At 36.9% G+C, this 15720-nt stretch overlaps 1 protein-coding gene across 9 annotated transcripts in view; it reads left to right on the top strand.

The window, feature by feature from the left end:
• The window catches only part of SLC44A1 (solute carrier family 44 member 1), a 71503-nt gene that overhangs the window by 17651 nt on the left and 38132 nt on the right, over positions 1-15720 (top strand). For all 9 annotated transcript variants that reach the window (XM_033520391.1, XM_033520392.1, XM_015653529.2 and 6 more), the window contains exons 3-4: positions 367-509; positions 7993-8129. In XM_033520391.1, coding sequence (XP_033376282.1) covers positions 367-509; positions 7993-8129 — 280 coding nt within the window. The remainder of the gene's footprint in view (positions 1-366; positions 510-7992; positions 8130-15720) is intronic.

The raw sequence follows: 15720 nt of genomic DNA, 5'->3' as shown, positions 1-15720 counted from the left end.
TGCATAGCAATCCTTGAAAACTCTATCTCTTTGCTTGTAGCTCTCCTTCACTGCCTGCTGTTGCCCACTTACTGACTTCTCCCTTCTGCTTCATGCCCACTTGCTGACAATATGACTTTCAAATAGACCACATACAGGAGTCTTAACTATGCTTGTATAATACCCAGTGTTACATATGTGAATCATCTCTTACCTTGCATTCAGTTTTATTACTGCACAGCAGTTCTGTTGATAATCCTTGTCTTTCCTTTTCCAGTCGGAAAGAATTTTTAGACAACCTCTGTTTAGAAATAAATTAATAAAACTGACTTTTCCCAGATGTGAAACAGAGTATCGCTAAACTGTGGGATTTTTTTATTCCTCCAGGGTTTTATCTGTGGCTTTTCAATAGCTACAGGAGCAGCTGCAAGACTGCTTTCAGGATATGACAGTTATGGAAATATTTGTGGACAGAAAAATGTCAAAGTGGAGGGAATAGTCAACAGTGGTCTGGACCTCACACACAAGAAGTAAGTATGTGATACATTTTTTTGCATTCTGTAAATCAGGAAAGGCAAAATCTTTCTTTCTTTGGGAGTGGTTTCAAATAAAATGGGAAAAGGGACATCCTAACTCGTGTACTTGTCCTTTGACACTTTTCTCACTTGGAGGACAGCAGTCTTTTGTAACAACCACAAACATTGGGCTATATGTTGGCAGATATGCAGTATGAATACTGCTCATAATCAAAAGTAATTGAGGAATTACTTTTTCTCAGTATCGATTTCATGTAGGACATTGTACTAGGCCACTGAAAAGTCTTGTTTGCTAGATTTCTAGGTGTGACAAGTATTCTCAGATTTGGGAGCAGGCTTTGATACCAATGTTTGCTTTTGATGTTGTACGCTCAGTTTCTGCCACTAGGAGTAGGGGGAGATGAGATATATCTGGTGCATGAGAGTAAGACTTTAAAATTTAAACTACAGACAGAATGTACATATGTGACTTGTGGAGAAAATGCACAAAACTTTAGAAGTGCACCAAGCTTTGATTAAGCAGTGTCCTGTTAAAACAAAGTTCAGGTACTTCCTATGTGTTGTACAGGAAGACATCACAGTAATAGTAGTACTGGAACTGTGGGAAGAATTCTGGACTGACAGGTTGAATACCTGTGAATGTCTGTTGAGGTCTGTCTTGTCAGTCAGACAAGCTCAGAGTCCTGTACAGTTTGCGTGATTTCAGAAAGTAAACTGTTTAGTACAGTAATGTAAACTGACAAAAAAACCTGGCTTTTTCACCATCAATTGCTTCAAGGAGCTGAAAAGTTACTAATTTCTGAGTATGACAGCCTTTTGCTTCACACATTCAGACTAACAGAAAATTGGTGATTTTTTAAGTTATTTTGGAAGCACGCTTTTCTGAGATTGGCTTCTTTTGAGTTGCTGTTCCAAAGACTTATAAATACCCATTTAAGATTTAATGTGTAGATAATTGGTGGTAACCAGAAAGATTTGAGGTAAGTAAAATGTCTGGAACTTTTTACAGTTATCTTTTGTCAGAAAAATAATTTCTTGATCTAATACCATCTTTCAAGAGGGTTGAAAGGCTTAAAGCTTATGCAACATAATTTTCTTATATTTTTACATAAACATTTTAGCACTTTCTACATCCATGAGTATAAAGTACAAACTTATGATTCTAGTGTTCTGAGAAAAAATGCAAATTTTAAAATCGTAATTTTAAGTTTACCTTTAGAAAGAAATGGTGTCTGAGATCATGTGAAGGTAGAGAAATTCAGACACCTTATTGAAATGTAATAATTAATATTGTAATAGTCTTCTATGTGTGACATAAGTTAGAGCATCATGTGGGGAAACATCCACCACTAAGTAAATTCCTCTTGTAAATGCAAGCTCAAAAGACAGCAGATAGACTGTTTTCAATACAGGTAATTGAGAGAGCCTGTAGTTTGTCAAGAAGTCTTAAAAGAGGTTTAAAAGAATTATGCTTTTCTAACAAAGATGCCATGGCTTGACGCATGACCTAAGCAAATTAATAGATACACACATATGAGTTATAATAATCTCTATTTGGTTAAGAGAAAATCCTCTGCTAAGGCAAATTATTCTTTAACTGTTCACATAAAGTGCCTTGTATAGTCCAGGGTATCCAGTTTAGGAAAGGATTGGTTATTATATAAGTGAGTGATCCTTCCTTCTCTCACACTCCATAGTTTCTTCTGAAAAATTGCCAAGCAAATTAAAAAAGCTATCTGCTTTGCATCTGTCTCTAGCAGATGGAGTTCCTACAGTGTCTGAGGTGGGGTTCATGGGAGTATTTAATGCTATTTTTATAGGAGCATTTTGCAGACAGACTGTAAAAATAAACTCTTCTTCCTGTCTGTACATTTCAGTTTGTGTAGAGAAAGAAAAGACTTTTAAGCTCCACAAACAGGGCCTTGAAAACATGAAGTTATTCTCATTTCATTTTGCTTGCAGGGTAAATCCATTTTCATTTCCTAGTCCAAGGGCTGAAAAGCTAAATCATCTGTAAAAATAACATTTTCTTCATTGTATGTGACAGCAACCCATAGGCACTGTCATGTGGAAGTGAAATTGATGTTGTCTATGTGGATATGGAAATCTGGGTGGTAGGGGTGAAAAGCAGAGTTCTCACAGACATAAGATGTGTACATCAGATATGCTGAAACCAGTAAGATGAAATATTGGGAAGGAGGATTTTACAACCTGGTCTCATGAACAAAGAGTGGATCAGACATCCTTTTATTTTTACAAAGTAACCACAAAACACTAATAGTCTGTTTTCCAGAGTCAGACATAGGATTATACTCTAGAGCTGGCAGTGAATTCTAATTAAATCTCTCTCCTTCAAGTAAGCTTCTTGCTTTACAAATTCTGATAGTTGTAAGGGGTTAAAAATGACCTTTTATTTGCAAATAAAGGATAATCACAGCAGCCAGCTGAAATGCTAGTTCAGGCTGGTTTTCCATCGCCAATAAGTTGTTATTTGGACAGAATTTAGTTTTGTGCTGTCTACTCAAATACTAGATGATGCTATGCAGAATAGTTAGGGTGGCATTCTGCCTGAGTGCCTGCCTATGACCCCAGGAAATGCTTGAAGCTTAGGTAATGGGAAGACCCTGGGATGGTTTGTAGCATGTACACAGAGAATTTGGTTGAGTGAAACTCAATATGCCCTACTGTTGAAGAAATTTTTGAGACTAGACTCTCATCTCCATTAGATGGTACAGATCAGTTATGGTATCTGGTAGCTCTGTTGATGTGCTGAACAAAGAAATACCTGGGGAATTATTTCCCTTGCAGTGTAAATTCCCTGTCTCTTACATGACAGCCTGGACCAAAAGCACTATTAGGGCCTGGGGTAGTCTTACTTTTCATTAGTTTGCTGTTGTGTTAGCAAGTGGTTGCAATGTGGTCATCTTCATACCATCTTAGGTTGGTTTTTGTGGGGGTTTCGCTTGGTTCTATAGTCTGTGTTGCAATATGGTCATTACAGGTCCTGTAACATGCCATATGGGATGTACACTCTAGCTGTTAATTTTTAGATAATATTTAAAATGCTAGCTTTGTCTAAGTGTTTTTAATGCTCAGATTCTTGGTTCTTGGTTTCATCTTATTGCTCTACAGCTGCCTGAAAGGATGGGGAAATCAATCTCCTCTCCCAGGTAACAAGTGACGGCATAAGAGAAAAGGGTCTCAGACTGTGCAAGGGGATGTTTAGTTTGGATGTTATGACAATTCTTTTTTTGCCTAAAAGGTTATCAAGTCAGGGAAGTGGTGGAGTCATCATTCCTGGAGGTATTTAAAAAATATGTAGATTTGGTGCTTAGGGACATAGTTTAGTGGTGGTCTTGGCAATGCATTTACAGTTAGAATAGATGGTGTGAAGGGTCTTTTTCTGATGATTATGTCATTCTAATTCTGCCTTCTTCTAATTTAAAGCCATTCCCCCTTGTCCTTTAACTATTTGCCTGTGTGACAAGTCACTTTGTCTCTTACAGAAGCCCCCATAAGTACTGGAAAGCTGCCAAAAGGTGTTTCCACAGCTTTCTCTTCTCCAGGATGAGCACCCCAGCTCTCTTAGCACATCTTCATATGCTATAGCCCTCGCATCATTTTCATGGGTCTCCTCTGCTCTTGTAATGGGTTCATGTCTTTCCTGTTCTGGGCATCCCAGAGCTGGTTGCACTATAACAGCTGGGGGATCCCCCTCAGGGTGGAGTAAAACTTCATTTGTTAGTCATGCTTCTTTTTATGAAGTCTCAGATATAGTTGGCTTTCTGGGCTGCAGGTGTACATTGCCGGGTCATGTCCAATTTTTCATGCACCAGTACCTCCTTCTCTACAGGGCTGATACTGCATAAAAATACATAAATGAGCATATGCTGTAAGTCTACTATATTGATTTTCAAATAGCAAACATATTTTCATTTGCAGTATTGAAGCATCTCTAACAATATGATTACTTTGTTTACATCAGTCTTTGTATTGCTGATATAAGTTACTTCTTTATTAGAAAATTAGTCTATTGCTGATTGTAAATAACTGAAATTACAGCACAAAGCATGTAATGACATTCTTGTAGAGAGAAACAAATTCTGTCCTGTGGTGACACAGTATGAAATTTTCTGCAGTAAAATCACTTATTTTCTACACGTACTCTTTATAAACAAAAAGAAATTAACTCTTCTTCTGTAATTCTGGTTCCTAGAATTTTAGTTCTTGTTTTAGCTGCGATGAAGTAAAAATAATGTTAATTATCTTGTGTCTTCCAAGGCCACAGATTGAAGCCACAGATTTGATAGCCTGGAGTTTTCTGTGCAACTCCCTTATTGCTGTCAGAACTGTCTCTTTACCATACAATGCAGTGTTTGAATTACATGTGCTGTTCAAGGCTATGCCCACACTTCTGTCAAAACTGTGTATGATGCTGTGTGATGCTGTAATTGCATTGTATTTGTAAACTTCCAGTTTTGAGTTAGAATTGCAGCATTTATTTTAAAAGATATTCAGGCGATTAAAATGATAGTTTGACCCTTGAATTGAAATCACTGTAAAAGTGGGATGAGTTCTAGCTTGCTAATGGTGACATTCCTGATTTGGTTTCCTTAGGAAAATTCAGAGAGCACTCCCATCCAGGAGCTGGAGTCCAGTCCTACAGCTCCCAGAACCCAGGGTCTCTGCCTAGGCTGAGAGATGTGGATGGACAGTACCATGTGGGACATTGACATAGCTGGTTACACAGACTGACAGTGACAAGGTGCTGCCTTCAACAGTGGTATTCACAAGTTCAGCCAACCATGTTCCCTTGTCCTCACAGGCTGACAGTGGCAGAAGGTTACTTGTGTAGGAACACGTACGACACTTCACAGGTTCGCAAGCTCACACACTTTTGCGGATTCTCCAAGAGCCAGCACAGCACCTTATCCACCTTATGAGTTCCCCCTACTCAGAAATTGATCTAGTTTGGTGCTAAGTGTCAAACACTCATGCAGTCATTCCACAAGCACCCACGGAAACCCTCAGTTTCCCCCCAGTAACACCACAGACCTTCTGCTCACACAACACTTCTCACCTAGACCTCTCTACTCATTTTCTGATACGGCTTGGAGTTTTCTAGTGAGTTATACCAGGAGCTGGACACGGTGATCCTTGTGAGTCACTTCCAACTCAGTATTTTCTATGATTCTATAATTTGCATAGCTCTGTTCTGGAGAAAGTACAGGTGTTCATCCCCATCAGTAGCCAGCACTGCAAGGGCTGTGACCACCTATGCTGAGTCTATCAACTCTGGCTGCTTTTTTTTGTGGGCACAAATTGTTCCCACCCCAGCAGCTCATTGCCAAGATCCGTCCCTGCCAATGGCACTGAGACCCCACCCACTTTGGTAGCTGACACCACAGTCCTGTGGCACCCAAACCCCTGGTCTGATTCCAGTTGCTGACACCAAATTCCTCACACCCCTGTCAGTCCCCAGAGTAGCTAGTGCTTAATCCCTGCAGCACTTGCAGCATCCATGCACATGGGATAGAGATTAGATTTATGCGGAGAGAGTTAAAAGCTTTAGTAATAGGACAAGATAGACTGCAGTAATCAGGTGCTGAGGTCAGATAACATACTGACCAACATCAGCTTGCATGTAACTGTTACTTCTACATCCCTGTCTGCTACCTTGTCCCATGCATGTTGCCTCTGCTGACAGGGTCCCCACTGACCCCTACTACATTCTGCTCTTAGGAGTTTGCATCTCTATCAATTGCAAAGTCCCTGTGCAATTTTTTGATAGTCCATCAATTACTGTCATTGACTGGGCTTGTTTCTGATTATTGTTTTTATTAAGGGGACGAGTTTTATGTCTGAGTGTCTCTCTCCTTTTCTTTATCTCAATTTGGCAAGGTCCTTAGCCAGATAGTCTTAGTGAAAAATAACCATTTTCGTAATCCACATATCCTTGCCAATTAGTGAGATTGGCCAGGTTTGTTCCTATCCTAGCCTCGCTTGCTGTATCAGTCAGGTTTGACTCTGTAGGTTCTTTTTGGAGCTCCTTTGACCAAATACCCTCAAAGAAGTAGACACTGTTCTGCCATGTACATTACTGTATGGGATAGCAACCGGAGGAAACTTCAATTAATACAGCTTTTGTATGTCTTGGTACCAATTCAAGATTATTTTATTTGAAATAAGGGAAAACTGTGGCTTATTGCTTGCATGCAGTAACTTTTACTGTGTCTGCATGACATAATTTTTGTGTTTACACTTGCTTGTCAGATTTCAGTGGTCTTTCTATAAAGTCCCAAGATGTCTAGTGTGTAGTAAGTAGAAGAGAAGTAGGGGTGGATGATTTCACTGAGAACTTGAAGAGGAAAGAAATATTATGAGAATGGAAGTAACCTATTACCATGTTACAGTTGATTTAAACAATATGGGTTTTGATAGACTTGTAAGGAAGACTGTACTCTACAAGACTAGTAATCATTCTTGTACACTGACACTGGGTAATAGAACAGTAGACAGCAATTAGCATATAGACTAAAGGTGTTCAGGGAGGACCTAAATGGTTTTTGGGAGTGAAAGGGATTTTACTGGTTACAGAATGAATTCCCATTGTGAGGACTGCAAAAATAGAAATAGCATTTTATATGGCAGATTTCTGGTGTTTTCATATGATGATGTTAGGTAATATGAAGAGAATATTTCAACGCTTAGTACATCATTAGAACTGTAGGCATTTAAGAATTGTTCACCTTCCAAAGAGAAAAGCATCTCCATTACACCATCAGTGGAAATTCTGTAGGGTTAGTGCTTGTCATAAATATAGCCAGGAGATGTTAGTTAAGAATCTAAAATATGTACTTCATGCATTGGATTTTCAAATGGCATTCATTGTGAAAAGTTAGCAAGTAGAATCTCTTCAAAATACTGCCCTTAAACATTAGATAATTTTATGTGAAATATCTGAAGGAATTTAATTTCTAAGTAAATACTAAAGTAATTGGTTCAGTCATGGATGGAAAATCAATCTATACTAAAAAGCTGTTCTTAATTACTGGTGCTAGGTGTATTCATTAATATAGCTGTGGACCTTTTCTTTTTTGCAGAACAAGAATGGCTTTATTTGGTTTGTTGGGTTTTTTGTAAAAAAATAGGAATTTTCTAAGTCACGTTTAATGTTGGAGTAAAGTTTTGTGAATGTTTGGACTCATATCTGTGAAGAGGCATGGCAGGACTACTGTTTTTATGAGTATCACCATTTTAATGGACTTGAATCAGGTAGAGTTAAATACCCATATGTTTGTTGTGCATATGTTGAGTACAAAAATTCTTTTGATCCACCTATTTACAATAATATCAAATTTCACGTGTTTCTGGGTAAACTGAATCACTCAATCTTGATTGAATCCCGTAGTCTGACATTTTGTTCAGTGTAATTGTTAATTTAAATAAAAGCAATTTACCTTTTTTCTTTCCATAGATATGTATTCTTCTTGGATCCATGCAACATTGATCTAGTACATCAGAAGATTAAGTCTATTGCCTTGTGTGTATCAGCTTGCCCAAGGAAAGAACTGAAAACTCTGGCTGATATACAGAAATTTGCAGAAACTAATGGTATGAAAAAAATAGCTTTATTTTTGTTCACATTTTCATGGGATCTGAAAAAAACATATGCATTAACTGAGTTAAAAATGAAGTATATATTAAGAAATATTAATAGAATTAATATGCTCTTTTCATTAAGTTAAAACATTACTGTATCTTACAGTATGATAGTATTCCATTGTGCTTTGGTCAATTTGGAAAGCTTGTTTTTAAAATAGGAGTACAAGGCGTAACAGGCATTTGAGGGAATGTCTGACTATATGAAATTTTTTCAGCTCCCAGGGAAATATTCTGACATTGCTGCTTAACAGTAGTGCTGTTGAAATGTTCTCATGTACAGGAGGTTAGTGAGAGCCATGCTACTGTTTAATGGCACTTGTAGCACAGAGTATGGCTGTGTATGTGAAAATATTCCTTCTTTTATTCAGTACTGTAGTGCAGTTGTTCTTTGGTTTTGTTTTGTTTTCTTACACTTTTCTTTAAAAAAAGAACTGTAAAGGAAACTAATTGCATTGACAAAGGAAGTATTATACCTTGTCATCCTTAAGAGCAGTGCTTCTTCTCTGTAGTAGTAATACTGGCATTACTAGTTCAGTTCCTATTTTAGCAGTCAGTGATCTGAAATGCATGAGAAGTAACCAGCCTTGTGACATACAAAATAAAGATCTAAAATTAATTTGAGGAAATTTCAGGATTTTTTAGCTATTTAAGTGGGAACATCTTTCTAATGTGTGGGAACATTCCTAAAGTTATCTTTTAAAATGATGCAGTAATAGTTCTTTGCAAGGTACTTGACTAAAAATGAATCAGTCTGGATGACCCAGTTCAAAGCAGTGGAATTGATTACTTTTCATGAAAGAAACTGAAATGTTTACTTCTGTACTAACACAGGTTATATGAGTACAGAGTTTGAAAGCAGAGCAAGTTGAAGTGGCCCTGGGGCTCTGTTTAGTGCCCTTGGTCTCTCACCACACTGTACCTGCATGCCTGTCTGTCCGATATTTGAATTGGGAAGCTGAACTCCTGGGAGGCATCACAGCTTTCACAGAGCTGCACAAACAGCTTCCTCATGTGATCTCTGCACTGTTGTCAATTACAAGTGAAAATAGTCAATATCTATAGTTACATTCTTTACTTCTTCTCTGAGCATGCTGTGTTTTTCTTAACTAATGCAGGCCAGGCCTTTGTTAGTATGAAGTGAAGGTTATCTGTGGTGGACTTTTAGTACATCTTGAAGCAATGGAATTCAGCCATGTCTTTATCACCAACATTGTTTCTCTAAGTAAAATTTCTTGTTAATTCTGCCTGATATATGTTCAGTATAACTATCTTTTCAAGTACAACAGAAACCACTCTTCCCAAAACATGCTATGCTATGTCTTGTCCTCATGATTCTTTGTTCTCTTTTCCTGAAAGCTTTAGATTTTAAAACCTCAAGGTAGTATTTTCTTAAGTTAATATGACAGACAATTTTTTCAATTTACAGAAGCTTGGTCAAAAGTATGAAAACTGTCAGTGGAGCAGAACAAAATCACTATTTCAATTCCTAATTTTCATCATATATTTGGCTTATCAAAGACTATTAGGTATTACACTAAACTGAGCTTTCCTTTTATATATGAAGTCTGCGCATGACTGAAATCACACCATTCAGAGAAATATTGTCATCCTCATGGTTATATGTCTGCTTAAATTTTCACCAGCTTATGGAAGTTCCAAAAAATTGTTTTGCAACAGATGAACAGCTTGTTGATTATCTTAACAGTTGCATATAGATAGTAAAAGTTCAAGTGTGACTCAGCCTTTTAGCAGAGCAAGAATAGTGAATTAGTACCAGAACCATAATGTTCAATAAGCAGAATCATTTTTCTGAGATCCACTTTGTAACAATGATAGTTGATTTAAATTAATTAATACTAGGATTAGGTTTGGCAGTCTGTTTTAAGTGGCCATCAACTCCACTGTAAAAATAGTAATAGTAATAATGAAATCTGAGGACCTTGAACATGACTGCAGAGAGCTTAATTTCAGTTTCTGTGTTTGTGATGATATATAATTATAAAATAGAGTTCAGCTGTCAAGTTCTGAAGAAGGAGGGCAAGTTGTGTTTGGTTTTGTGATAATTGATACTGAATTTTCTCAGGCTCACAACTTCTAGCATTCAAAAAGAAAAACATCTCATAATGTTTTAAATTTATAGGTAAAAAATGCAGTTCATTCTTAATTTTACAATGTTGAGCCTTTCTGAAAGCTTTTACCCTTCCTGCATCCTGAAAATAGCAATTGTCTGGGGACAGACTGTGTAGGTTGTTGCATGTGCTTTTGTAGAGTTGGCTGTTTTCACCTGTCTCATATGATGTCCCTGAAATCACCTTACTTGTCCATGCACCTTGGAAGTCTTAAAGGAATTACTGCTTAAGAACCCTTTCTCAACCCAAAGAAATCACCTGTTGTGCCTCAGTTGCCCATCAAAAGGTGGTGTGGTAAGTTCAAATAAATGTGTTATTGAATCTAAACATCTTTATCAAGAGCTGTAACATGTAAAACATACTATAACATCTTTGTACTGACTAAGGATTTTATCAGTCCTACATATGAATTTGCAGTTAGCTTAGCATTTATGGTATTTTTACTAAATAATGAGGCATGCACTTGCCTTAACACAAAAGGACAAAACTGCCAATCCCAAAGATTCAGAACACTTATGGCAGGAGGCCATGTTTGTTGTGCAGTTCTGCAAGTGAGATTATAAATAAGCATTTAGAGCAGGGAAAATGCTTTATTGAGGCAAGAAGACTGTTTTAGGTCTCTAGCATCCTTTTAGCTTTCTGAATCAGTAATGATGCCCTTGCTCTTCTGATGTAATTTGGGAAAAGGAGATAATTTTATGAGTAACTCGGCACCATTTCAGGCCAGTAACTTCACTCCCAACCTTACTTCACTTGACGTCTCACAGTCCAGTCCTGTATTTGCAGTACCTTCCCATCACGCAAGAGAAGAAGCCCATGCCTTGCAATTTTATTTAAAATCCCTGATTTTAAGAAAACAAGAAAGCATGTACCTTTAATCTCTTCGCTGTAATTGATACCCAGAAAACTGGAACCAGCTAGGACCTTTTAAAAGAGGAGGAAAAAGGGAAACAGAAAGCTGAGTGCTTCACCACTCAGATCTTTGACCTGTACAGGAACGTAATCTGTAAAGTATAGAAATATTTCAGAGCAACTCCTTGAAGTGACACAGGAAAGTGCAGTGTTACCTGAAAAATCTTGCAATACTGTTCTCAAACAGCCATGCTAGTACTTGAGTTTGTAGAGCTGTCAGTTGGACACAACTGAGAATGTTATATTTTGTGAACTGACTGCTGTTGCTCTCCCCAGGACTTTCTCACCAGTAGAACACCTCAGGCACAGAGTACTTGTGATTCAATGTTTTTGTTGGTCTTGGTCCTTAAGAAGTTATGTATTTTGAGTAGTGTGACTGAAAGCTGTTTTTCCAAGAAACCAAATTGATGCTTCAAAACTTAAATGTCCGTGAAATATTGCAGTGATGTTTTCAAGGACTTGCTAAAGCATTTTGAAATATCCTTGAAGATATAATTAATCTATGGCTGTGCCAAGTGAATAATGAAATGTCTTTATTAAAGAAAAACACTAGACATGTGGCTATAATTTCTGTTGTGTTTAATTCAGTGTTAACTATATTGTCTGCTCAGTGTGGGAACTACTATTCCTATTCATTGTGTAAATAACTGGATGCATATTTAGGAACCTAAAATGAAATTTTTATTTTGCAGCAGCTTGGTAGGCATCTCTGTTGTCAGAATTCTGTAGCTAGACCAGGCTACTTGTGGTCTGGGTGGACAGAGAGCCAGAGGGAATGCTTCATTAAGTTTGCTATAGAGACTGACCTGAAAGAGATCAATAAAGGAAATCAGTCTGCTAAGTCAGAGCAGATGATATCTCTGAACTATTAGAAGGAACCACATGGGAAACAAAAAGGATTTTTCTTTTGTTTGAAGATAATGACATCTTCATGTGCAGTAAAGTACATCTTTGCAGTTCCTGTTGGCACTTGCTTTAGAAATAGCTGTTACGTGGGTTACTGTGAGCTTCTGACATTTTTTATCTGCTCTTGTTTCCCCTGCCTTTGTTTTCAGCAAAAGTATGTTGTTTAAAACTTAATCCTTTGCTCATTATTTTCTTTAAGTATGATATCCCGTGTTAGTTGCAGATACCTTAAGCTTAAAGCAATTCTGCACCACAGGTCTTTGGAAACCTGGGTATGTTAATTTTGAGTGTCATTTTTTTTTTATTGACTAGAAAAAAAGTACATTATGAGCAGTTTTGAGATAGAGTACCAGTAGATTACTATCTTGTTACCAGAACTGTCCATCAGGTTTGTGTTGTCTTGGAAATGTATCCTCTAGTTAGAATGAAATTGTTTCCTCGACAGAAAGTGACAGCATGTGGAGTCCTCCTATAGTGCTGTGTTGTGTTACTGATTACATTAATAAACCATTTGGAAAGGGGAAGAAACAGTGAGGTTATAATTCTTGTTGTGACTACTGAATTATTTAGAATTATATGGAAAAAAACACCATGCTGTCAATTACAGTGGAATGAAATGTCAAACCAAACAGCAATGTCCCCAGAATGAAGAGTCAGGACCCTATTGTTATGCATATAGTGTTTTAATTTAAAGTGGTTATCAATACTTGGGAAAGAGATTGTGAAACTACTGAGAACCACAAGAGGATTAGATTGGAGGCACAGCATTGTCAAAGTATAATGTTTATGAATCATGAAAAGGGACTGCATTTTGTGTAAACTCCTGCTATGTTGACATCATAAAGGTTGTGTTCTATCCTTTCTTAACAATTTTTCTTTTTATACTTGTACACAAACACGCAGATGTATATTCTCAACATGTATTCACATACTGCATGCATATACATACTGAAAAGGAAAACAAGGATTATCATAATAAAAGGACCAGTGATTTCCTCTGCCTGTAAAAGAAAACTGCTAGGAAGACTAGGTCATTAAAAGCAAGAATATTTTAGAGGAGTTTGAAAAATTATTATTCCTTCATCTCATAACCTGCGTAATGTGAAACTAGAGATCAAAAATTAAATCACTAAGCATCAAAGATACAGATTTTCTTGCACATACTAGTTATGGCTAATTTACAAAACTTACTGATTATTGTGAGGATATTTTAAAAACAAAAAAATAAACTCTTAGAATAATTCTTAGAATGGAAAATCCAAACTCTGTTTGGCTATTTAGTTAGCACTGAAGAATGTCCTTAAGTTCTAAGTTGTGCATGGCTAAAGATACAGTAGGAGAAACATCTGCTACTTGACTAGATGAATTCTTAATTTGATTCCAGAGTAGTTGGTTTTATTTAGCACTGGAATAAATATGAGTGGAGGAATAGGTAAATTAATATTTTTTAACTCTCTGTACTGTCAATAAGAATAGGAGAAATTGAAGAGTATTGCTTTGTTTTTTAATTGCAACTCAAAATACATATATGTATATATACATAAATTCTGAATCTAGGATTTTCTTTTTTTCATACTCTTAGTTGTAACAGCATGTTTTAATATCTATCACAGTAGTTCTCTTTATGGTCTTCAATTCTAGAGACTTTTGAAGATCTAACCTGGGGCTTTGTGATGGACCTTTCTTGGAATATTATTGTAGGCATTGGAGGATGCTTACTTTTATTACAGTGATTTATTATAAATTATTTATAATTTAGTTATAATTATAAATATATGTATAATAAATAATTATATATCAATATAGAAAAATATAATTATAATTTATTATCATTTATTTATAAGACCACCTGTAATTTCTCCTGCCCTATGATGCTCATTCTTGAGTGGTATTTTTCTCTCTGCAACAACTAGAAGTAAAGATACTTACATTTATTATTATTGTAAGTAATAATATGTAAGATATAAACCTTACTTTTCTTCCTTTAAAACACACAACGTGCTTCTGGAATGCAGCAGTGGGTAGATGTAGAGAATGAAGCTTTTCTTTTCTGACAACAATTCTGTCACGTTAATCTGAGAAGTCCTGACTGCAAAGTGGTCTGTCCTATGCCTATTTGCTCATCTCAAGGAATCACTATTTTGCTAGGGCCCAGAAATCAAATTTCAGTGTGAAGGTTCAGTTCTATCCTTATTTGGTCTTCTGGCTTTATTCCTGCTCAGTTTGCAAAAGGCATAGCTGCAATGTTTAGCTATGTTTTTGCAATCCTCTGGTGCTTCCACTTTATCTGATACTTAGAGCACATTAAAATCTCTGGCTAAGAAATGGAGTTCTCGGTCTTTCAGCTCTGACGCTAATAGATGCATAACTAAATGCTACTTCATTCCTAAATGAAACATCAAATGTGTCTGCTCTTGGAATGTTTTTGTTGTTCTAAAATAGCTAGGTAGGAAATATATACAATCCTAAACTTTTGTGCTTTGTGCTTGTGTTCTGAGTAGAATTATTTCTTATAGGTGTATATGGGCTATAATTACTATTGTCAGGCCCAGCAGTCAGGAATATAGAAAGTCTGGTCAACATGATGTGGTTTGTTTCATTATGATCTGAACCTTTTTCCATTTGAAAGGAGTCCATGAAGAGAGGATCATATTATTACTTGCCATAGTCATGCTTTTTCTGGGGTCGTGCAGCATTATTCTCTTCATTGACAGAGCTCAGCAAAGGATAGTAAGGATAGTAACTACCACCTTCTGTGGAAGTAGTATTTGGCATCCTACCAATTCTGTGGGTTTTCGTTCTGGAATTTGCAGCAGCCAGATAGATGAGACAGTGTTTTAAGCTGCCACTTTTCTGTGCTTAGTTGCTAGTCCATGATATGCTAAGGCAATATCCGGTTATGGGAAGTGTACCAAATTGTCTCATTGCATGAAGCTTTGAATGGGTAGTATGGTTCAGATTAACAGTTTAGAGCTGATAGAGTTTGGCAGATAGGTTACAGGCAAGTTCTGGGGTGAGAAATGTAAAAAAGTGTTAAAAATTTTATTCTTGTGAGAGTCTGGGAGCCTTGTCCTTCCTGAACTCCACCTCTGTCAGCATCAATATCATACTCTAGCTTTTATTGCATGAGTTGGTTGGTCAAGCAGAACCATCTGTGAGTCATGTATTCACAATGTTAACTGAGATCTCATTAGTGAACTTAGTAATAAAACACCCAGGACTCCAGAGGAAGTAAGACTGGGCTGAAAGTCCAGAGCTGAGGAGTTGTGATCTTAACAGCCTCATTCCTGCTAACATTTTTGCACATTTCTGTGTCTGAGTTTTATTTCTGTGTCAGAAAACTTAATGAACTAATACAATGGTACTTGTGAAGAAGACAGTGAAATAAGATACTAAGTTTTTGAACTATAAGCTCTGCTTCATCATATGGCTTTTTAAAAGTCAGTTGTCAATCACTATAGAGTATGCTGAGTTGGGGAGACCCCCGAGGGATCACAAAGTTAACCTTCTGGCCCTGCACAGTATACCCCAAGAATCACACTATGTACATGATGGTATTGCCAAAACACTTTGAACTCTGTCAGGCTGATGCT

This window comes from Parus major, chromosome Z (genome assembly GCF_001522545.3).
Source record: "Parus major isolate Abel chromosome Z, Parus_major1.1, whole genome shotgun sequence".
Lineage (NCBI taxonomy): Eukaryota > Metazoa > Chordata > Aves > Passeriformes > Paridae > Parus > Parus major.
Note: the sequence above shows the minus strand (reverse complement) of the source record. Positions and strands in the feature narration are given on the sequence as shown.